General features: G+C 55.2%; 2 protein-coding genes across 2 annotated transcripts; both read left to right on the top strand.

Moving 5' to 3' along the window:
• Positions 1-1,599: 1,599 nt before the first annotated feature.
• On the top strand, positions 1,600-4,144 carry NXT1 (nuclear transport factor 2 like export factor 1). Its single transcript, XM_004585651.3, has 2 exons — positions 1,600-1,735; positions 3,424-4,144. Exon 2 carries the CDS (start codon positions 3,482-3,484, stop codon positions 3,902-3,904), a length of 423 nt encoding a protein of 140 aa, XP_004585708.1. The 5' UTR covers positions 1,600-1,735; positions 3,424-3,481; the 3' UTR covers positions 3,905-4,144.
• Positions 4,145-12,939: 8,795 nt separating this feature from the next.
• On the top strand, positions 12,940-21,813 carry GZF1 (GDNF inducible zinc finger protein 1). The gene is made up of 6 exons (XM_058679623.1): positions 12,940-13,064; positions 15,050-16,453; positions 17,069-17,163; positions 18,824-18,991; positions 19,446-19,603; positions 19,767-21,813. Exons 2-6 carry the CDS (start codon positions 15,057-15,059, stop codon positions 20,115-20,117), a joined length of 2,169 nt encoding a protein of 722 aa, XP_058535606.1. The 5' UTR covers positions 12,940-13,064; positions 15,050-15,056; the 3' UTR covers positions 20,118-21,813.
• The last annotated feature ends 1,124 nt before the right edge of the window (positions 21,814-22,937 follow it).

Here is a 22,937-nt window from a genome sequence, read left to right as displayed (position 1 = left end):
GGTTGAGGAAATGCTCCCAAGGTCCATTGGCTGACATAGTTCACCTTAGTCTCAATTCGCACACTCACTGCCAAAGCTTGACCAAGCGAGTTGTCCAATTTGTTCTGCCCGCCATAGTACTAGACGTCCTCCGCAGGCCTCCATAAACTGGACATCATGTCCCCCATGAGCATCTAGGCATGCCATCTACTGCACAGGCCTCAGCAACCATGGAGACCTAGTTCTGACACATGCACTCCACATCCACCGTCATCTTCAACTACCTCTGTATGAAATCAGGAATAATGATACATCCTCCTAAAGCTAAGAGAAGGCATTCACACGGAAAATATGAGGAAACTTAGAGCTGAACAACATCCAACTTGCGGCCAACTTGTTCCCTTTTCCGTGCCAATAGGTTCTGCTGTCAGATTTGAACAGCCAACCATCATATAAGTTCTTCAGGGTTTTGAAAGCCACTTTTTTTAAAAAAAAATCTTTATTTATTGCAAAAATAATTACAGAAAGAGGGGGAGGGAGAGAGAGCTTCCATGCCCTGGCTCACTCCCCAGATGTCACAACAGGTGGGGTGAGACCGGCCAAAGCCAGGAGCCAAGAGTTTCATCCTGGTCTCTGTCCCACGTGCTTGCAGAGTCCAAGGCCATTTTCTGCTGCTTTCCCAGGTGTGTTAGCAGGAAGCAGGCTAAATAGGAAGTTCCATGGCCAGGACTCGAACCAGCACCCAAAATGCTGGTGCTGCAAGTGGCAGCTTAACGCACAGCACCACAACGCCAACACCTACAAAGCCACTTTAATGTGACTAGTCCCCCAAGGAGGTCCATTCACCCTTTCTACTCCAATTTATCTGAAAGATCTAAACTTGCCACGGACTTGACTGAAGAGGGTTGGGGGTGGCCTGTATGAAACAGCCCAGGCGGTTTCTGAACCTGTCTGAGGCCCAGCGGCGAGGACAGTAGATACCATGCCCAGGTCCCACACTGGTTCCAGCTTCCCACCAAGGCATACTCACTCTCTCTCTCTCTCTCTCCCTCTCTCTCTCTCTCTCTCACAGGTGTGGACCTGGCGGACTTCCACCACCATCCCTGTGTCTGGCATTCTTACTGAACGTCTGACTACGTCAGCCACAGCACTTTCCCGCGATTGCATCACGCCTTGAAATTGCGCCAATCTTTGACCTGGATTCATTCCAACACAGGTGAATGGGGCACCGCTCCAAGCAGGCGCCTGACGCCAAGCCTCTCCCCTCAGCCAATGGAGAGTGACTATAAGGGCGGGGCCTTGGAGGTCTTATCCAATCAGAGGTCCCACTTAATCAGTAACCTCAATGAAATTTCGAGCGTGAATGTGCCGAGGAATTCTGGGAAGGGGCCTTCCCGGAAGCCGCTTCTTCTTTGTGCCACACGTGGGCGGAGCTAGCCGTCACGCTCGCGGTCTGAGTGAGTGACCTCGCTGCCTGTCAAACGGGAGGCGGGAGTGGGCGTGGCCGAGGCGCTCGCGGCTGCGCAGAGACCCACGCACTCGGAGCGGGAATCCGCGGATGGCGTCCTAACGTCCATGGGCTCTGGGTCTCCGGCGACGCGGGCGGAGCTTCCCGGAAGAAAGGAGGCCGAGGGACGGCTCTCTGCGAAGGAGACCTCGTCCGAAGCGGAGGGAGGAGGGGCACGGAGCCTCGGCGGGCCCTCCTCGTGGCCTGCGGGGCTGCTCTGCTGCGCTGAGCCCGGACGTGGGCGTGCAGGTGGGTGCCGCTCCGACGTGGGGCGCGGGTGGACGCGAGGCCTTCCGGCCCCGGTGGTGGGCACCGCGGTCCGCGCGGGGCGTGCTGTGCGCCGGGGCCTTGGCCGCCGAGCGCGCGGGCCGGGCCGGGCCGGGGAGCAGCCGCTCGCAGGCCGACACGGTTGGTGCGAGGCCCCGGGGGGGGGGGACGGGCAGCGGGGCGTCCCCGCCGCTCGCTGCTCTTTGCGATCTGGCAGATGCGTGCGGTGGGTGGAGGCGGAAGGAGAGAGCGTTAGCATCGGAGATGGCTCTGGGACCGAGCGAGCAAGCCCTGGCGGAAGAGGACTGTCGGGAAGGAAATGGGGGCCCCCTACCCTCCCAGAAGGACCTCCATCCGGCTGCCTTTGGGCGCCCTGCGGCTTGTCCGCGGGTGTCGAGGATGGAGTGGAGAGCAGCGCCAAGCCGACACACTCCCCTCCGCGGAGATCGACTGTCCTGTTGGCTGGGCTGGTGGCTGGATCCTCTGGGAGGCGTCACCAAGGCCTGTGTCAGCCCTCGACCCGCCCCCCAACCCTGTATAGAATCTTCCGTCTATCTAAGAAGCTGATGATTGTTATTTTGTGGGGTTTTTTTTAACCATTTGTTTATTTGAAAGGCAAGATCATTCATCCCCAAACACCCTCGAAGGTAGGAGTCAAGAGCTTCCTCCCGTCTCCCACTTGGGTGCAGGGGCCCAGACATTTGAGTTATCCTCAGCTGTTTTCCCAGACCATTAGCAGGGAGCTGGATGGGAAGTGGCACAGCTGGGACTGGAACAGAACCTATAAGGGATGCTGGCACTGCCACGCAGGTTCGAGAAGCTGATCATTTTTGAGAGGGGTAGCAGGAACATGTCTTGTAGCACTGCAGGCTGTGCCGCAACTTGTGCCACCCCCGAACTGGGGTACCGGGGATGAGTCGCACCTTGTCTTCCCATGCAGCACTGTGTTCCTGGGAGGCAGCAGTTGATGGTCTCAGGACATGTGGGACCTGGCTTTAGGCTGGCTCTTCTCTGGCTGTTGGCACCGTGGGAGAAGTTAGGCCAGCTAATGGAAGAGAGATGAATTTCTTCTAAAGGCGAGGTCTCTTTTTTAGAATGAGGACCCAGCATTGTGATGCATCAGATGGAGCCACTGCCTGGAACACTGCCACCCGTAGGAGGGGCCTCCCCTTACAGCCCTGCTCCCTGCTAGTGAGCCTGAGAAGGCAGCATGCCCCTGCCAACACCTCTGTTTTGATAACATTGTTGTCTGCTGTTGATGGGAAAAAAAAGTAACAGGTATAACTGTTCCCTAGAAACAGTATTTGGCTTTTGGATGTTTTTTCTTTGTTTAAGGAAATGTGGCTTTTCAGCTACAGCTACTTCCTTGTGCTGGTCCCTTGTGGCTGCACGGGACTGGCCAGCTGGGTGTCAGTCAGGCGGCAGTCTGCTCTCTGCCTTGGCACTGGGCATTGTGGTGTTGGTTCTCTTAGGCTGTTGAGAAAGCAACTTCCCTCTGCCCCAGCTGACCTGTGGCTGAACACTGCCACCTCGGCCAGGCGCATGCACAGCCCAGATGGCTCTGCCACCATCAGGTGTGCACGCTGTTGGCCCAGGACTTGATGGGCACCTTGCCGCCCACTATGATGTCTGCATTCACACGTGATCTCTTCACCCTTCCTGTCCCACAGCCCCAGGAGCCCTGAACACAGGGGGTCGCCCTGGCAGGAGCCTGCACCCACAGCAACAATGGCATCCGTGGACTTCAAGACGTATGTGGACCAGGCGTGCAGGGCCGCCGAGGAGTTCGTCAACGTCTACTACAGCACCATGGACAAGCGGCGGCGCCTACTGTCCCGCCTATACATGGGCACCGCCACCATGGTGTGGAACGGCAATGCCGTCTCAGGACACGAGTCCCTGAGTGAGTTCTTTGAGATGCTACCTTCCAGCGAGTTCCAGATCAGCGTGGTGGACTGCCAGCCTGTGCATGATGAAGCCACGCCGAGCCAGACCACGGTGCTTGTGGTAATCTGCGGCACGGTCAAGTTCGAGGGCAATAAACAGAGGGACTTCAACCAGAACTTCATCCTCACCGCACAGGCCTCGCCTAGCAACACCGTGTGGAAGATAGCCAGTGACTGCTTCCGCTTCCAGGACTGGGCCAACTAGCGGGGGGGCCCAGCAGGCCCTCGGCTTTGGCCCCAGATCTCAGGAAGTGGGGGACCCCGGTTCCCAGCTGTGCCGAGGACCAGGTTGGCCTCTCCCGACGCCAGGAGCCTCTCCAGAGCGTGTTTTGACGGGTCCCTGTTGCCTTTTAAGCAAACTTTTCTATTTTTCTACTTGCTCAGTAGAGTTCCCAGTTCTGGAAGTGCTGACAACATAATATACACATCACTATTGTTCCTTTTACCTGATGTGTTGGCCTGAGTTTCGGGGCAAGGTGGGTGGGATAGAAGATGGCGCTGCATGTGGGCAGAGGCCTAAGCTGCTGGCCTCCCGCACCCCTCCTGGGCACACGGTGGCCCTGTACTATGGTGCCCGGCCCCCTGCACTGTGGAGGTGTCCTCTCTGAGGACAGAGCCCAGCCACAGCGTGTTTCCTGAGGCCCTTGCGGTCATGCACTTGGCAGGGCCTGGAGATCCCCAGGCAGGGGACCAGGCCCTACCTGAGCCCCTTACTGTTAACAGACAACAAGCTCACAAAGGAGGTGGCCGAACACACTGCTGAGGGGAGGACCCGCCGAGGATGGGGGGCTCGGGATTGGGCACTGCTGTTGCTGGTCCTGCAGACCAGCCCTCACAGCATCCACATGCAAAGGAGGAAAACAGAACCCCGTCCAAGGCTGCTTGAGAAAGTCCGTGAACCATGAGTGTGGCAGGAGGCCACCCCATGATGAGCCTGAATTGTTAGCTGTTTTCCCATCGAGAAAACCTCATCTTTGAATCCCATCTTTCCGTAACACTCTCAGGTGCCCTTCTAAGTGGTTCTGTCATTCTTGGACCAAAGGATAGTATATCGTGATCACGCAGCTTCCGCAGTTAATCTCTTCCTGTGTGCCAGGCGGTTAGAAGAGGCTGTGTGAAAAGGGAGGGGGTCGTGAAGTGTCCCAGGCAGCAGGCTTCCCGCCCCCCGAGGTGTGTTGGAGGGAGACGCCAATGAAGGGGCGTGGCTGGGCTCAGACAGTCCTTTGTCACCTCCTCTCTCTGCTGCTTGGATGCAGCTCACAACCCCCAAAGCCCTGACCCTGGTTCAGTCTCAGCCACGAGGAAAACCCAACAGGACCCTCAATAGGGGCAGGAATGCAAAGCCAGTGCATTCATTTGATCTGGCCCAGCCAAGGCAGCTGCAGCCAGGGTTTAATGTTCAAGAAGTCTCTACAGCTTGTCTATATATAGTCCATTTTGAACCATTTGCAAGTTGATCACTTTGACCCATTAATGATACTACAAATACCCACATGGCCCTTGGCAGAGAAAAAGATTCCTCAGGCCTGTGCTAGAATGAAAACCCTGTTGAACTCAGTAGGCCCCTAGATTCCTCCCTAGTGGCTGCAGTTCCTCTGGTCCAAGCCTTTGTGACTTAAGGAAGCAAAGCCTTCCTAGGCCATCTTGAGCTTAGAGTGGGTGTCACTGTGACAACTCTCCTGAGTAGGGACTGGACTTGGGGGACCGGTGGCTCCCCTGTAGCATGCTGGGAAACCTGAGAAGGCTCGCATGTTTGGCAACACCATGATTGAAAGGGTGACTTACAGTCATATCCCCACACAATCAACATTAGACCCATATACACCTGTGGTCCCCTAAGGTGGTCTCACCAGGACTGGTGGCCCCATCCTGATTTGTGTAAGGTGTTCAGCAGGTTCGCAACCTGATGAAACTACCTGCCAATGCATGTGAACCAAAAATCTCATGAACTGGCTGTTAATGCAGTCAGATGCAGGTTCAAAGCCACATCTAAGCAGTGGTCAGACACGCCCTGCAAGCTGGTGCAAGCAGCTCTGCTGAGGCATTAAGCCAGTAGGGCATTTGAAAAACTCCATGGAAAAACAGATTTGTCCTTCACCTTCATGCATGCCTGTGTGCGTGAGGGGCCAAAGTAAGGATCCTCTGACACCCTTGTCCACAGGAAGACACAAGGGGCTATGGGTGGGAAGGGAACTGTGTAGGATGATGGGAGGGGAATGCTGTGGGGCTAACACCCCACGCCCCCAGCCCAGAGACACCACCTCTCACCTCCAACCTGGTTGGTGGGCAGTGGTCTTCGGTTTAGCCCTTCCAAGCCTTTCACAGGGGCTCCCTGAGTGTTAAGAACCACAGTAGCCTGAGGAACTGTGGCCAGCAGGCTTGCCGGGCCTGCCATCCAGAGTCCTCAGCCACAGGAAGGTGTGGGTATGTGCTGTGTGTGCTGGGCTCCATCATACAGAAACTGCTAACTGGCCTGTCACCTGCCCACATCCTAGGAATCACCATCACAGCCTTGCTGTGTCCCATCTCGCACATCCCTCATTCACCCTCGCCCTAGACCCCAGCTCTTGTGCCCCTAGGCTTCTCACATCAGGGCACCCCCTCTTCTCTGTTCTATCAAGCCAAAGAAACCTCCTTCGTTCTGCCAGTGCCTGGCTGGCCTGTGCAGCCTGGGTTGGGCGTCATGTCAGAGCACCTGGGAAAGTAAGACAAATGAGACTGGAAGGAATCTGCTGTTGTCACATATTCTAAAAGTTTTTTTTAAAGATCTATTATTATTTGAAATGCAGATTTATAGAAAGAAGGAGAGAAAAGATTCCATCCACTGATCCACTCCTCAAATGGCCTCAATGCCTGGAGCTGAGCTGAGCTGATCAGGAGCCAAGTCTCCCAAGTGGGTGCAGGGACCCAAGACTTGGGCCATCCTCCAACTGCTTTCCCAGGCCACAAGCAGGGAGCTGGATTAGAAGTGCTTGAGGTAAAGGATTAGCCAGTTGAATCACCGCACCAACCCCAATTCATTTTATTTGAAAGGCATATAACTTTCAATTCCCCCCAACCCCCAGTACTTGCAGCTGCCAGGGCCAGGCCAGTCCGAAGTTACGTGCTGAAATCCACCCAAATGTCCCCTGTGGGTGGCAGAGGGCCACAGTCCTGGAGCATCACCCGCTGCCTTGCGGGGTGCAGAGATCAGAAGCAAAGCAGGCCCTGGCATGGGGCACTCTCGGAAACCTTATACAGAAAACTGTGCAACCCAGCCCGGCAAGGCAGCCTAGTGGCTAAAGTCCTCACCTTGCATGCGCCGGGATCCCATGTGGGCACCAGTTCATATCCTGGATGCTCTACTTCCCATCCTGCTCCCTTGTGGCCTGGGAAAGCAGTGAAAGACAGCTGAAAGCCTCAGGACCCCACACCCACGTGGGAGACCCAGAGGAGGCTCCTGGCTTTGGATTGGCTTAGCTCTGGCAGGTGAAGCCAGTTGGACAGTAAACCAGTGGATGCATGCTCTTTCTTCTCTCTGTAAATCTGAAAAAAAAAAAAAAAGGAAAGAAAGAAAACTGTAACAGCGTTTGGGTTGGCATTCTTGGGTGATAGGCCTCAGTATACTTTGTAACCAAAATCAATCCACCAGGCTGCCTGCAGATACATGGTTACATGTGCTGGAACTGCAACCTAGCACTTGGGCAAACACATTGTTTCAGAGTTCTGCTGTTCGCACATGTGCCCTTGAGAATGACCTTAAACGCTTTGCCTGGCTCTCCTTCCTCACCGCAGGACTCCCTCAACGTCCAAGGGGTCCCTTTGTGGCTCGTGTTCCCCAAGCCCCTTGCCCTGGTCGAACCAGGTCTCTGCCTGCAGGAGCTGTGGGGCAAAGCCTCGGACTGCCGCCACCCGCAGCTCTTGCCTCTACTGCACAAGCAAGCCTTTTGTAAAGCCCCTGCTCCTCCCACGGCGCGCAGTCTCCGGTCTTCCTGGGGCTTTCATTGACAATGTCATGGAGAGGATTAGGAATGTGATTCCAGATAAAGGATGGACACCCGCCTCCCGCCACCAATGGCCGACAACTGAGAGGTCTAGGGGGCGGAGAGATTGTCCGGGCGTGCCGCCATCAGCGCCCGCAGCAGCTCGCAGAACTTCCGCCTCGGGCCAAGTGCCCAAGTGGGGGAGTCGGCCGGCAGGGCGCAGCGGAGCACCGGGGACACCAAACCCGCTGGTCAGGCCGGAAAGGCCCGCCGGTCAAGCCCGAAAGGCCGCCCGGCCGGAAGCCCCGGGACGCGGCTGGCGTCACTGCCTCGGGGCCGCCATGGCTAATCGGAAGCCAGCAGACGGCCAGCGGCGCGAGACGCCGCCCAGCCTCCGTCTCCATGGAGTCCCGGAACCAGCCGTGTCCGCGGAGGCCGGACACCCACGTGACCTGGGTGGACGCGGGTGTCTGCGGTGGGCAAGGCGCTGGGGTTGCCTCGCCCCCTGTGCGTTTTGGATTTTGTAGGTTTCCTTCTAGTCTGTGGACACCCAGAATCTGGGTAGAATAGTGTTGCCCTTACATCTCCTGCAGGACAGCTAGAGCGCGGGGGCAGTCAGAACCGCCTGCCTTGCCCTGGTGTCCTGGGCTTCTCCCGGTTTCCAACCTCACGTGCGCCTGCACACTCTTGGAGGTGACCTTTAATAGTGGCAAAGATAGACAGACCACAGCCATGTGAAACACATGGTTTGAAATCCTGCCGTGAAAACTGATCCACTGATTTTTGAAAGGTGACATAAAAACATTTGTGGCCCACTTAAATTCATCCAGGTGTGTTTTAATTATTAATAAAATCTAGGCTTTTTTTTTTTTTCAAACTAAGGTGCCTTTGTGAAACATGTTTCTCATCTGTCATGACTTATAATACAGGCTTTGTCTTGAGGATGTTTTATTTCGGCTCCCCTGAACTGCGGACTATTGATGACAAACTGGCAAAGGAGTGGGCATTTGGCACAGCTGCAAGGTTGTCTGGGATGCCTTGGTGCCCAAGTTCCTACTCCAGTTTCCTGGAGGCAACAGATGATCATTCTAGTATGTAGGTCCCTTCACCTGCTACCTCTTTCTCGTCACATTTTCAGGTAGATTATCTGAAATGACGCAGTGAAATGAAAAAACTAGTGAGTGTTTTGTTGAACATGAAGACCCCATGTCTGTGAATTTCTTGCTTAAAATACTTCAGTCCATTTGGAGACTTGGGAAACTGTAGCCATTCTATGTGGCTGGTGGGGATATAAAATGGGACAGCTGCTGTGGGAAAGATTTGTTGGTTCCTTGAGGAAGTTAAGCAGAGAATTACCATGTGATCCAGCAATGCTACTTGTAGGTGCACACTCTGAAGAATTCAGAGCAGGAACTGGGTTACTTGCCCAAAAATACTCAAATGAGCAGTATTCACAATGACCAAACATGGAAACTGCCCCCAAGTAAATCAATCAGCAGATGAATAGATAAGCAAATGGGATACTGGCACACAATGTAATATTATTCATCCTTAAAAGAGACTGATTTTTTTTCTCTTTTACAAAAGTATCTAACTATATACAGTACTTTAATTTTTTTAAGTTTTCTTTTGATTTAACAGGCAGATTTACAGAGAAAAGGAGAGAGAGAGAGAAGGTCTTCCATCCACTGGTTCACTCCCAAAACTGCAGTAACAGCAAGAGCTGAGCCAATCTAAAGCCAGGAGCCAGGAGCCTCTTCTCAGTCTCCCACATGCGTATAAGATCCCAAGGCTTTGGGCCATCCCATCCTGCACTTCTTTCCCAAGCCACAGGCATGGAGCTGGATGGGAAGTGAAGCAGCTAGGACATGAACAGGCAACCAGATGGATGCCAGCAGCTGCATGGCAGAGGATTGTCCTTTCAAGCTATGGTGCTAGTTCTGGGACTGAAATTCTGATACACACTGAACCATGGATGACTCCTAAGAGCATTAGACTAATTGAATATTCAGAAAGAAAAGGCCACGTGTGGCAAGACAAAGTACATCAGTGGTTATCAGGGACGGCAGGCACAGGGGAAGGCGAGCAGTTCCCGCTTGATACGTCACATAGATCTGCTGGGGGGCCTGCCACAGCCTAAAGGCCAAATCCTCCCCTTGCATGCACCAGGATCCCATATAGGCACCAGTTAATGTCCCATTTGCTCCACTTCCTGTCCAGTTCACTGCCTGTGGTCTGGGAAAGCAACAGAGGATGGCCCAAGGCCTTGGGACCCTTCACCTGCAATGGAGACCTAGAAGAAGCTCCTGGCTCCTGGCTTCGGATCAGCTTTAATCTAGCTGTGTGGCCGCTTTGGGAGTGAACCAGCAGATGATGCATAAATCTGATCTGCCTTCCCAATATAAACAAATTAATATTTAAAAAATAGTTAAGGGCCCCGGCGCCGTGGCCTAGTGATTAAAGTCCTCACCTTGGGACCCAGTGGCGTGGCCTAGCAGTTAAAGTCCTCGCCTTGAACGCACCGGGATCCCATATGCACGCCGGTTCTTATCCCGGCAGCTCCACTTCCCATCCAGCTCCCTGCTTGTGGCCTGGGAAAGCAGCGAGGACGGCCCAATATTTTGGGATCCTGCACCCACGTGGGAGACCTGGAAGAGGTTCCTGGCTCCTGGCTCCAGATCAGCACAGCACCAGCCGTTGTGCTCACTTGGGAAGTGAATCATCGGATGGAAGATCTTCCTCTCTATCTTCCCTCCTCTCTGTATATCTGATTTTGTAATAAAAATAAATCTTTAAAAAAAAAATAAAGTCCTCACCTTGAATGTGCTGAATTCCCATATGGGCACCGGTTCTAAGCCCGGTAGCTCCACTTCCCATCCAGCTCCCTGCTTATGGCCTGGAAAAGCAGTTGAGGACGGCCCAAAGCCTTGGGACCCTGCACCCACGTGGGAGACCCGGAAGAAATTCCTGGCTCCTGGCTTCGGATCAGCGCAGCACCAGCTGTTGTGCTCACTTGGGGAGTGAATCATCAGATGGAAGATCTTCTTCTCTGTCTCTCCTGCTCTCTGTATATCTGATTTTGCAATAAAAATAAATCTTTTTAAAAAGCAGTTAAACCAGTACATTTTATGTTATGCATATTTTAGCAGGATTAAAAAAAAGATTCCATCTACAACTATGGTAAGAAGATTTAGGAAAATCATTTAGAGAACAGTATTTACAACTTCAAAAATATTTACTTATTTGAGATTTGCCATGTGCTGCTCCACTCCCCAAATGCCCACAATAGCCATGCCTGGGCAGGGGAGAGCCTGGAGCTGCAGCTTCATCTGGCTCTCGCATGTGGTTGGAGGAAACTGGTGCATGGGTTCCAAGATGCACTGCTGCCTCCCAGCACCTGCGCTGGCAGCAAGCCAGAGTCAGGAGCCACAGCCCTGTCACCCTCAGCCATGGGCTTTAAAGTGCTTCTCCAGCATTAGCGCTGTGAAACCAAAGTATGCAGTGGGAACTTTGCCTCTCCTGATTCAGTGTATGTGGCAATGTGGACTGAATTCGACCAGGGAGAGCAGGAAATATTGCACTTGGATCCCTGTAGATGCCTACAACCTGTATTTCCATCGTGTGCGATAGCAGCTCCCAAACCTCAAGTCGTCACAGACAGGACAACACCGAGAGGCAAGGGCACCATCGGGTCGGCAGAGGAGGGAGGGGCTTGCTTGGCGGAGCTGCAGTGGCTAGGGAGGCGCATGTTTGCACTGGAAGCAGCTAGCAACGCATAGCTGGGCACCTGATCCAGGAGACAGTCAAATGACTCATGCCCTCATCTAACAAGTGTGCCCGTGGACTTCGTCTGGTCCCACTGATGGAGGAGGATCAGAATGGGTGTGTGACTGGGCCATGTGACCACCATGGCCCCAGGCCAAACACAATGGCTCATGAAGAAGGTGCCAAAACTGCCTCTCCTTCTGTTGTGTTGCCTTTCAAGTAAATAATTTTTAAAAGGCCTGCTACTTGCTCACCCAAATTCTTGCTACTGGCTTTATACCTTTATTTTTTGTTTGTTTTTAGATTTTTGGAGGTGGATGGGAAGTGGGGTAGCCTAGACATGAACCAATGCTCATATGGGATACTGGCGCTTGCAACTGGAGGGTTAGTCAACTGAACCATCGCATCAGACCCTATACCTGTATTATTTACCTGTTAACCCTCTGCTACACTTCTCTTAGCTTCTTTCTCCTGCCTCCCATCCTGCTTGGCATTCGTGGCCAGTTCCTCTGCTCTTACTTGAACCCTGACTGGTCTACTACTGAGCAGGGGCTTTTATTTTCAGTGAATATAGTTTAATTTTTAGAAGTTTTACTGAGTTTTTTAAGGTTTATTTGTTTTTTGTTGGAAAGTCAGATTTGCACAAAGAGACAAAGAGTGTGCATCCATTCGTTCACCCCAAGTGGTCACAATGGCTGGAGCTGAGCCATCCGAAGCCAGGAGCCAGGAGCTTTTCCTGGTCTCCCACATGGGTGCAGGGTCCCAAGGCTTTGGGCCGTCCTCGACTGCTTTCCCAGGCCACAAGCAGGGAGCTGGATGGGAAGTGGAGCAGCGAGACACGAACTGGCATCCATATGGCATCGGGGCTCCTGGAGATTGAGAATTAGCCAATGGAGATATTGGGTCAGGCCTAATGACTTTTCTTCAGCGCTGCTAAGCTAGGCCTCAGAGGATTTGAAAAAAACATTTCAAAGCATGGAGCAAAGCTTCCTAAAAGGCCAAGTAAGGGGAGAGTCAGGAACACGAACGCATCTTAAATTCTGGCTGCCAACATTACCTGGGCACAAGAGGCCGAAGCTCGGCGTCCCCTGAGAAGAGTCAGCAGCGAAGACCCCCGCGTGGCCCACCCCGGCCGTCCGCCCTCGGGACACGGGTCCCCCGCGTGGCCCACCCCGGCCGCCCGCCCCGGGACACAGGGCCCCAGGTTCCCGCGCCGGAGCAGCACCTGCCACGGAAGACGGCGTCTGCAGACCCGCTCACGTGACCCCTTGCAGTCGGCCCCGCCCCCTGCCTCGCAGCGCTACTACCGCCTTCTGCGCAGGCGCAGCTCCGGCCCCGCGGCGCGTGACGCAATCCGGCACGGCTAGCGAGTCGAGCGGTCCCAGCAAACGTCAGGACACGTACCTCGGCACGAACCGCCTCCGCAGCTCGACGTGCGCGCGCAGCCCCGGCGGCAGCCCGAGCCACGAGGGGCGGGACCCGATGGGCGGATCCTGCGGGGCGGGACGGGGCCCACCGCGGCCAATCGGCGGCTCCCGCGCCTGGCGCCGCGCCGCGCCCCGCCCCGCCCCGCCGGCCGGTAGTCGCTGCGGGCCTGGTCCGGCGGGCGGCGTCTGCTGCGGGGCCGCTGGCTGCGGGGTGAGTTCGCGGCCTCCCGGGGCCCGGGAACGTCGCCGCCGCTCGCCCGGCCGCCCACAGGTCCCGGAAGTGCTGTGCTACCGCGGGGTCAGGGCCAGGCGGGGCCCGGGGGACAGGCCACCCCACGCGGCCCGGGATGCCTGGGCGTCGGCGAGGAGGGGCTTGGCTCGGGTTCTGAGGGGCCGAGGCTTCGTAGCCGTGGGCGGGGGTGCAAGGAGGGTGGCCTGGAGCCCGACCCCCACCGTCCTTGCAGAGGGCTACAGAGGGTGGCAGGCCGGGCGCCTGGAGCCCAGAGCTCGGGGGGCCGCGGCGTGAAGCTCTAGGGGGTCGCGGGGCGCCAAGTCCCCAGCGGGCGCCCGAACTGGGAAAGCGGCTCCATGGCGCCCCTGTGGGGACGCGCGTCCCCTCGAGGCCGGTGGGCGGGGACTTGAGCATAGGGCACCAGGTCCCCCATCCTTAAGTCTGGGTTCCACTTTGGCAGAATCCCCTTGGGGTGACATGGCTGGAGGGTGCTGGGACTGTTACAGGGGTCCTCCCGCTTGGCCACAGGTTCGTGTGGGGGTGGGAGGGAAGTCTCCGTGGTACTGGTCCTTTAGCAAACGGGACCACAGCTGCAAGTAGAAGGTTCGAGGAGGGTGGGCACTCCGCAAGCGTGGACTTCAAATTCCAGCTTGTGGAAGAAAGCACGGATTCAGGGGAACCTGCGGGAAACGAGGGGGCTTGGGGTGAAATGAGCATGCCTACAGCAGTTGCAAGGACTTCTGGAGTGGGGGTAGTGAGGACAGCTGTTTGCATTTGGGGAGGGGTTTGCAGTAGGGGCCCCTGGAGGCGTTTTACTTTAAGGCCAAAGTCCGAGTAGGGCCCAGGCTGCAGTCCCCAGGAAGCACTTGCCTGGAACCACATTAGGGTTTCTTGTGGGATGGGGAGTGTCACGGTTCTTGAGAGGCCACGCCAGCAACAGGCTGAAGAGGAGCACCCCAGGCCCACAGGAGGTCACCCTGGCTCCGTGGGACTCGAGTTATTGCCGTGGCGTTAAGGGTTCTGCACCCTGAAGTGAAGGGTGGTGATGGAGTTGCTGAGCCACTTTCCTTTGTTCCCTCGTGGAAAGCAGTAGTTGGGTTGTTGTTTTGCACAGGCAGACATGATTCTGTGATGTGAATGGTGCTGTGGCACCGTGGGTTAAATTGCCTCTGGTGGGGCTGGCATCCCTTCTCTGAGAGCTGGTTCCAGTCCTGGATTCTCTGCCGATGAGCCCCTGCTGGAGTGCTGGGCTCCTGGCCTTAGCCGGCCCCAGTTCTGGCTACTGTGCCCTTGTAGGGGAGCAAACCAGGGGGTGGAAGGCCTCTTTGTACAAATCTAAGGTTTATTCCAAGACAGTGGCTATCATGTTTCACTTTAATTATCTGGTTCCCTGGCCAAAGAATCAGACATTGTTGCCAAAGATTCTGTGGCAGCTTTAGGACAACTCTAAGTGAATTGATTAGAAAATGACCCTAGGTCTCGTGCTGTGGTGGGGTGGGGTTAAACCACTCCCTCGGGTGTTAGCGTAGCATCTATATGGTGCTGGTTCAAGTCCTGGCCGCTCCACCTGGGAATGCAGAACATGGCCCACGTAGGGAGTTCTAGCTGGAGTCCCAGGCTCTTGGTTTCTGTCTGCTTCTGCCTGTCAAATCAGTAGATCTTTATAAACAACATGACCTTGATAAGCAAATTATTGGTTTAATGTATTTCCCCTAATTACAGATTTGGTTATATTTATCATGGGAGGAAAACTTAGCAAGACTCTTATGTTCACACAGTGGCATACTCTGCACAAGCACTGTGAACCTCCTGGCCGTGTGCCGGGACTGGTTTGGCGATGTACTGGAGAAAAGTGCACCTATGATGGGCTAGCGTCCTCTAGGGAACAGACCAAACGAACGTCTCCTCAAACCTCAGCTCAGTGGCTTCGGGGGCGCCTGACGGGGCTGTTTGTGTCTTCCCAGGAGGAAGATGGAAAGTGGCGCTGTGCTGCTGGAGTCCAAGTCCTCGCCGCTGCACCTGCTGCGCGAGATGCACAAGCTCCGTCTCCTGGGCCACTTGTGCGACGTCACCGTCAGTGTGGAGTGCCAGGGCGTCCGCGAGGACTTCATGGCCCACAAGGCGGTGCTGGCAGCCACCAGCAAGTTCTTCAAGGACGTGTTTCTGAATGAGAAAAGTGCGGGCGCTGGCGCCAGGACCCAGGTCTGCTTGAGCGAGGTGCCGGTTGCAGACTTCGCCTCCTTCCTGGAGTTTGTCTATACTGCCAAGGTCCAGGTGGAAGAGGACCGGGTGCAGCGGATGCTGGAGGTGGCCGAGAAGCTCAAGTGCCTGGACCTCTCAGAAACCTGCTTCCAGCTCAAGAAGCAGATGCTGGAGTCCGTGCTCTTGGAGCTGCAGAATTTCTCAGAGTCCCAGGAGGCCGAGGTCAGCAGCAGCCCCTGCCTTGTCCCTGCTGGCTTGGAGCCCAGGGCAGGTGAAGTTGGCGGCGGGGAGGGTCCCCAAGCCAGCAGCCTGGTTGGGTCCTCAGAAGACCCCCCAGGTGACAGGCTGGGCAATGGCCTGCCCAGGAAGGCCAAGGAGAAACTAGACAAGAAGAAGGATGTTAAGCCGCCTTACCCGAAGATGAGAAGGGCCAGCGGGAGGCTGGCTGGGAGGAAGGTCTTTGTGGAAATCCCTAAGAAGAAATACACGAGAAGACTGCTGGAGCAGCAGACAGGGGCAGAGGAGGAAGAGGAGGAGAGCGCTGCAGAGCCCGGGTGCTCCCGGGGCCAGGGTGCCGAGAGCGCAGGAGTGAAGGCAGAGGTAGAGCCGGCGACACCGACGAAGCCCGAGCATCTGGCGGCTGGCAGGCAGTTGGTGGACCCGGTGCAAAAGGCAGCCGGGGAGGAGGATGACGAAGAGGATGAGGAGGAGGAAGAAGAGGAGGAGGGGAAGGAGAAAAAGAAGAGCAACTTCAAGTGTGGCATCTGCGAGAGGGCATTTCTGTACGAGAAGAGCTTCCTGAAGCACACGCGGCGCCACCACGGGGTGGCTGCCCAGGTGGTGTACCGCTGCGACACGTGCGGCCAGACCTTCGCCAACCGCTGCAACCTCAACAGCCACCAACGCCACGTGCACAGCAGCGAGCGGCACTTCCCCTGCGAGCTGTGCGGCAAGAAGTTCAAGCGCAAGAAGGACGTGAAGCGACACGTGGTGCAGGTGCACGAGGGCGGCGGCGAGCGCCACCGCTGCGGCCAGTGTGGCAAGGGCCTGAGCTCTAAGACGGCACTGCGGCTGCATGAGCGCACGCACACAGGTGACCGGCCCTACGGCTGCACCGAGTGCGGAGCCAAGTTCTCGCAGCCGTCAGCGCTCAAGACCCACATGAGGTGCGCGCTGGTGGGTGGCCGGCTTTCCAGGGAGGCACTGCGGGAAAGAGCCCTTGGGTGCCCCAGGAGCATTGTTCCCTGCAGCCCAGGGACACTGCTGGTGTGCAAGACCCACAGGCCCACTGCAGTTGAGGGTGAACCAACTCCGGGCTGTGGGAGACTGTCAATGGCACCTCAGGAGGCCTCAGGGCCCACCTCAGCTTGGGGACTGCCTCCTGCTGGTCACCATGGGCTCCCTCACCCCTCTCATTTCTTCACGCCTTAAGTTCGTGCAAGCAGTGATGGGTATTAACTCTTAATTCTAGGCAGGTCCCTGCAGCACGGTGCCCATGTCCACCACCGTGTATACACTTGAGCGTTGAGATGTTCAGCCCCGGAGTGCACAGTGAAGCCAGGCTGTAACTCCCATCCCAAGGCTGCAGCACAGAACTGGTGGGACATTGCTGATCCTGAGTGAGAATGGCAGGGAAGCCTGGGTAGAGCTGCCACTTCCCCAGGCAATGAGTTCTCACCTGTACCCTAAGGTGCCCTCTGGATGTTGGGGCAGAGTGGCCAGTGCCTGGGCTGTGAGCTCTCACCTGCACCCTAAGGTGCTCTGAATGTTCTTGTTTTCAGAATTCACACAGGGGAAAAACCTTTTGTCTGTGATGAGTGCGGTGCAAGATTCACGCAGAACCACATGCTGATCTACCACAAACGGTGCCACACAGGTATGGACTCCACGCCGTCGGTCCTGTGCCGGGGAAGGAGACCCGCCGTGAGCGGCAGCAGTGCACACCAATGCCGGCACTTTGCTTTTGCTCCTGCAAGCAGGCACAGATGGAGTGTGCCTGTGGCCTGCTGCAGCAAGCCACCAGGCAGAAGGGGACCAGGTGCCTGGGTCTTAGGTGTCGAGAAGTATGAAGCAGTTATGAACGTTTTAGCCAAAAATCTTACTGTCAAGTAAGATCTTACTGCCCAGTGAAAATCGTACGTCCAGACTTGGGTGAAAGCTCATAGCAGCACAATTCAGCATCCATTTACTCCCACCTCAGTGTTGAAAGCCAGCATGTTAGAGACCAGAAAAAAAAGCCATGTGCTAGAGGAAGGTGCTAGGATTATCTTGCTTCGTTGCCCAGATTTGGGGGATTTATTTATTTTTTTTATTTTATTTTTGTTTGAAAGGTAGTACCAGGGGCCCGGCGGCGTGGCATGGTGTCTAGGGTCCTCACCTTGAACGCGCGAGGATCCCATATGGGCGCCGGTTCTAATCCTGGCGGCTCCACTTCCCATCCAGCTCCCTGCTTGTGGCCTGGGAATGCAGTCGAGGACGGCCCAAAGCCTTGGGACCCTGCACCCACGTGGGGGACCCGGAAGAGGTTCCTGGCTCCCGGCTTCGGATCGGCACAGCATTGGCCGTTGCGCTCACTTGAGGAGTGAATCATCGGACAGAAGATCTTCCTCTCTGTCTCTCCTCCTCTCTGTATATCTGACTTTGTAATAAAAATAAATAAATCTTAAAAAAAAAAAAAAAGGCAGTACCAGAAAGGAGGAGAGAATTTTTCTGTGTACTGGTTGGCACACTCTTCAGATGGCTGCAGTGACCACAGCTGAGCCTATCCAAAGCCGGGAGCCTCCTCCAGGTCGTCTGCGTGGGTGTAGGGGCCCAAGAACTTGCTCCGCTGCTTTCCAAAGTCAAAAGCAGGGTGCTGGATCAGAGGTGGAATAACTGGGACCCAAACTGGCACTCAGAATGCTGGTGCCAAAGGCAGAAGCTTGGCCTCCTACACCACAGTACCGGCCCCGACATGATTCCTGTGTGGCCATGCACTGCCCTCCAGTCTCGGGTCAGTGATGAGGCATCTCACGACATGACCACAGTTCTCAACAAGCAGAACTGTGTCCCATGGAGGCATGCAGGCAAGGGCACCAGTAGGTCACACGGAGGGATTCAGCTGGGGCTGTCCATGTAAGCACAGATTCCATTGAAGCCAGTAAGGTGACTGATAGGAAACTGGGGTATGCCCCTGGTGGGACTGAAGCCGTAGGTTCTAGGAAGGCAGAGATCTGCTGTGCGTGTTGTCCCATCTTCATACCGGTAAGAGGTACTGCCTGGAGAGTCACACACCCCAAAGTGGAATTCCCCTTCTAGGAATTCTTTCAGACTCATAGAGGTGCTTCTTTGCACACAGAATTTGGCTTTGGGGGGTTAGGATGGGGGTGGGGGATGACTCCACTTCCAACATGCATGCTGGTCTCAGCCCTGCAGAGCTCCTCCCGGGTGCTTCCGTCATTCTGCACGTGTGGGACCTGGCAGGTGGGAAACTGCTGTGTGCTTTATGGTGTTGAGGCTGGCACCGCGCTGACCTTCACCTTGCCTTTCCCGTGCAGGTGAGAGGCCTTTCATGTGTGAGACGTGTGGCAAGAGCTTTGCCTCCAAGGAGTACCTGAAGCACCACAATAGGATCCACACGGGCTCGAAGCCCTTCAAATGTGAGGTGTGCTTCCGGACCTTTGCCCAGCGCAACTCCCTCTACCAGCACATCAAGGTGCACACAGGTACAGCTGCGGGGACCCAGACGAGGGTGGGTGGTGGGCTGGGCTGGCTGGGAAACTGGATTGTGTCATAGCAGCCTCTGTTTCTGAGTTTCTGGTTTTTGGCTCTCTGACATTGAAATGAGGAGTGCTTGCATATCTGCTGATGGAAAAGGCTGGCCAGTGTATGCACGATGTGAACAGTTATGACATGACTGTGAGCAGTCACAAAAATAATCATGTACATGCCCACACCACACACATGCAGATTGTTAGGAGGGGCCCTGCAGTGGCAAGACGCTGTGAAACAGCCGTCCACTGCCAATACAGTGCAAGCCACAGGTGTGTCTGTCTGTCCCCCAGCACAGCCTGCCTTCGGGTTAGATGAAGGGGCTTCCCGTGGCCAGCAGACAGCATTACTCCAGCAGGTGACAGACACCCACCCACTAACTGGCATTGTCCCTGTGTTCTGTCACAGGCGAGCGGCCCTACTGTTGCGACCAGTGTGGGAAGCAGTTCACCCAGCTCAACGCCCTGCAGCGTCATCACCGGATCCACACGGGCGAGAAGCCATTCATGTGCAATGCCTGTGGGCGGACATTCACGGACAAGTCTACGCTGCGACGGCACACTTCTGTAAGCAGTGGGACGTGGGCTCCAGGGACAGATGCAGACCCCCAGGGCCTTGAGCGGCTGTGGGACAGCAGCCATCTGCACAGAGGTCCCCTTGTGAGTGAGGGTGTGTGCAGGGGCAGGCAGGGAGCCAAGCTCAGTGACATGTCTTGTGTTTGATTTGTAGATACACGATAAGAATACTCCATGGAAGTCTTTCCTTGTCATTGTAGATGGCTCCCCCAAGAACGACGAGGGGCACAAGATGGAACAGCCAGATGAAGTGTACACGTCACCCAAGCTTTCTGATAAATTGCTGTCTTTTGCAGAAAGCAGCCACTTTCCCAGCCTGGCCACTGTGCCAGGCAGTGCCACAGCTGCACACGAAAACAGCACAGTGGACCCAACGTGCAAGTCCGACAACACTGTGGCGTCCCACGATGCCCTGCTGGCCACCACCATCAGTGAGCTCAGTGGGCTGACCCCACAGCCGGACACAGTGCCTGCACAGCTGCACTCACTGACCAACATAGAATGAGTCCAGAGTGGCACTGCTGAGACTCGGCGTGCATGCGGTGGCTGGACCAATCAAGTTAGAGCCAGGACCCAGGGACCAGGAGCAAAATCTGTCCCGGGCAAGGTGAGAGCCAGGCTAGCCCCAAGGAGAGCTCCCCAGTGGGTGTGACCGTGCATGTTCTCGTTTAAGGTGCCCTGGGCCATCCCGCTCTGCATGATCTTCACCCTGCTCGCCCACCGCACAAGACTCTCCCGTCACCTCACTTACCCAGTGTGGAGGCCACGCCCTGTCCCAACACGGGCTCCGGTCCAGCTCGGGGACGTGCTGTCGGCCTTCCCCACCCTTTCACCCTGCCTTACTTCCTCCTCTGTTTACTTCTCTGATACTTCTAATCGCCTCTATTTTTCTACCAAGCCAGTTTCAAAGGGGGACCACGTATTTTTCAGCAGTTTCTTCCCCTGCTTGAATGAAAGCCAATCAGATGAGCTGTAGGAACCCCCTTGGGATGGGATTGAGGCCATGGATCCCTGAACTCATTCCTCCCCCATCACCCCATCAGCAGGCACAAATAAAGGACTGGCAAAGTGAACCCTCACGGACCTGCCCAGTAGAATCCACCCATAGCACAGATGCAGCTGGGAACTTGGGAACACAATCCACCTTGGAGGGAAGATATGGTGTTATTCATTCCCAAAGATGCTATTAGGTACTTGCTGTCCTACCAAAGAGTCTAGAGAAACAGTGTAGTGTGTTTGCAAAGAGATGTGAGACACTCAGCATGCGCGGGCTGGGTGGTGAGTCTGTTCCCGGGGAGCAGGAGGCGAGCACAGCAACCACAGTGTTTCTGCCCAGCTTTCCACATCCAACTTGTCATTCTCATGGGAACCCAGGTCTCCTGACCTGCACACCAGGAGGACGGCTGGGAGAGGCTAGTCACTGCAACATGTGTGTTTCCTCGGGGGTGTCATGAGGATACGGAAGGAATCAAAAGCCTGGACATTGTCATTTGTTATGCCTTAAAGAGTTAACTGGGAGAGCTGTAGCTGGCTGCCCTTCCTGCTGCTGGATGGAATCAGGAAACACCGCCAGAGAGACGCTCCTGCTGGATCAACCAGCCACTTGTCTGGTGCAAGGCCTGGGCCCGTGGCCTTGTGTCAGAGGGGCCAATTCACATGAAACGCTTCAAGGCCTTAAAACGGAATCCTTTTTTTCTTACTAGTTGCTTTCCCTGTGCCCCATCATCCTATTTATTAGATGTGCCGAGAACACTGCCTAAGAAGAAGGTACTTTATCCGTGGGGTCCAAGATGACGTGGCCACATGAGGCCAGAAACTAGCAGAGGGCTTCTTTCCCAAACGCTGACTTTGACCTCAATCACAGTGAACAGTGAAGCCACTACAAAGTGACCGGTATCAGCCTGGCTCTCCACGGTTGAAGGTCACAGGATTGAGCTACTGCAGATTCCCTGGGGACACCATCACTGTACCCTGGCTATGTTTACAGAGCAGAAAAACTAACAGCTGTTGCACAACCACCTTCAGCTCAGAGGGGACGGAACCTGCCAGCTGACGTATTTCATGGAATAAAGTCATCCTGATGAGAAGGAATTTAAGCGATAGATTATTTTGTTACCTCCTAGAATAATTTTTGTCTTGAATTTGTTCATTTAGAAGTTCTACAGAAACACTGTTGAACATGTTAATAAACATTGCTTTGTTACAAACAGCCTGGCGGGTTGATTTATTTACTTTATGAAAGATTTGAAAGTTACACGAAGTTATTCCCTTGTTTTACTCCTTAATGGCTGCACCAGCCAGGGCTGGGCCATCTTCTACTGCTTTTTCCCAGACTTGGTGGGGAGTTGGACTGGAGCAACCAGGACATCAACTGGTACATGCATGGGCCACCATATCGCCAGAGGTGGCTTCTCCTGCCATGCCATAATGCAGGCCTGAACAAGGGTGACCTGTTGGCTGTGTGATGGATGAGGTTTACAGTCGGAGTTGCATCCTTTAGTATGCACAGGCTTCGGGGAGTCAGGTGGGTTCCAACCACGTGGGAGACCCAGAGTTCCTAGTTCCCGTCTGGCCGCTCCAGCTCTAGTGCCTGCAGCCATCTGAGGAATGAACCAGCAGATGATGTCATGTCTGCTGTCATTGCTTTTTAAATACATAAACCTTAAAGACAGAGTACATGTTTTCCATGAATTATTTTGAAGAGCTCCATATGCTACTTCAGCGGGAGTGGTGGGGAGAACACTCATGCACAAAGCCTTGGTGCACCTGCAACCAGCCAGGGGCAGCTGGTATGTGGGGCGGCCATGCAGGCCAGGAGGGCCCACCCTCCTGAGACTCATCATAGGGGACAAAGCCAGGTGTTCAGGGGCCAGCTGAGTGACTGCAGTGTCTCCAATTCTTGGGCCTGGTCTGCCTGTTGCTTCTGTTCCACGTGGTTCCATGCTGCATGAGAGTGGTCTGCACTACCCACCGTCTTGTTCCTGGAACATCTGACCCGTGTCCGTGAGTTTCACTGCTTCCCAAAGGCACTGCTGACTCTGCAGACGCCCACAGAGGCCTCCATAGGTCCAACGGCCAGCTAGCACTTCCTGAGGCAAGGAACTAGCACTGGGCTTCTGGCCAGTTCTGGGCCTCTCCCCCGACCATAGGGCCTCCCAGCAGCCACTCCTTTGCACAGCTGGAAGGCCACAAGGGTTGGGAATGAGCTGGGCAGGTGGTTACCATGCACACTCAAGATAGTCCCAGTGGAGAAGCCCAGGGCTTCTTTCCAGACCCTCTGCCCACAGCCCTGCAGCAAAAAGCCCAGAAGACACAGACTTCCACT

Source organism: Ochotona princeps, chromosome 22, assembly GCF_030435755.1.
Source record: "Ochotona princeps isolate mOchPri1 chromosome 22, mOchPri1.hap1, whole genome shotgun sequence".
Lineage (NCBI taxonomy): Eukaryota > Metazoa > Chordata > Mammalia > Lagomorpha > Ochotonidae > Ochotona > Ochotona princeps.
Note: the sequence above shows the minus strand (reverse complement) of the source record. Positions and strands in the feature narration are given on the sequence as shown.

Excerpts from the sequence above, each read along its gene's own strand:
- NXT1 (XM_004585651.3), top strand. The coding sequence starts at position 3,482 with ATGGCATCCGTGGACTTCAAGACGTATGTGGACCAGGCGTGCAGGGCC.
- GZF1 (XM_058679623.1), top strand. The coding sequence starts at position 15,057 with ATGGAAAGTGGCGCTGTGCTGCTGGAGTCCAAGTCCTCGCCGCTGCAC. Across the intron at positions 17,164-18,823 it reads CCACAAACGGTGCCACACAG|GTGAGAGGCCTTTCATGTGT; the intron begins GTATGGACTCCA and ends TTTCCCGTGCAG. Across the intron at positions 19,604-19,766 it reads CGCTGCGACGGCACACTTCT|ATACACGATAAGAATACTCC; the intron begins GTAAGCAGTGGG and ends TTTGATTTGTAG.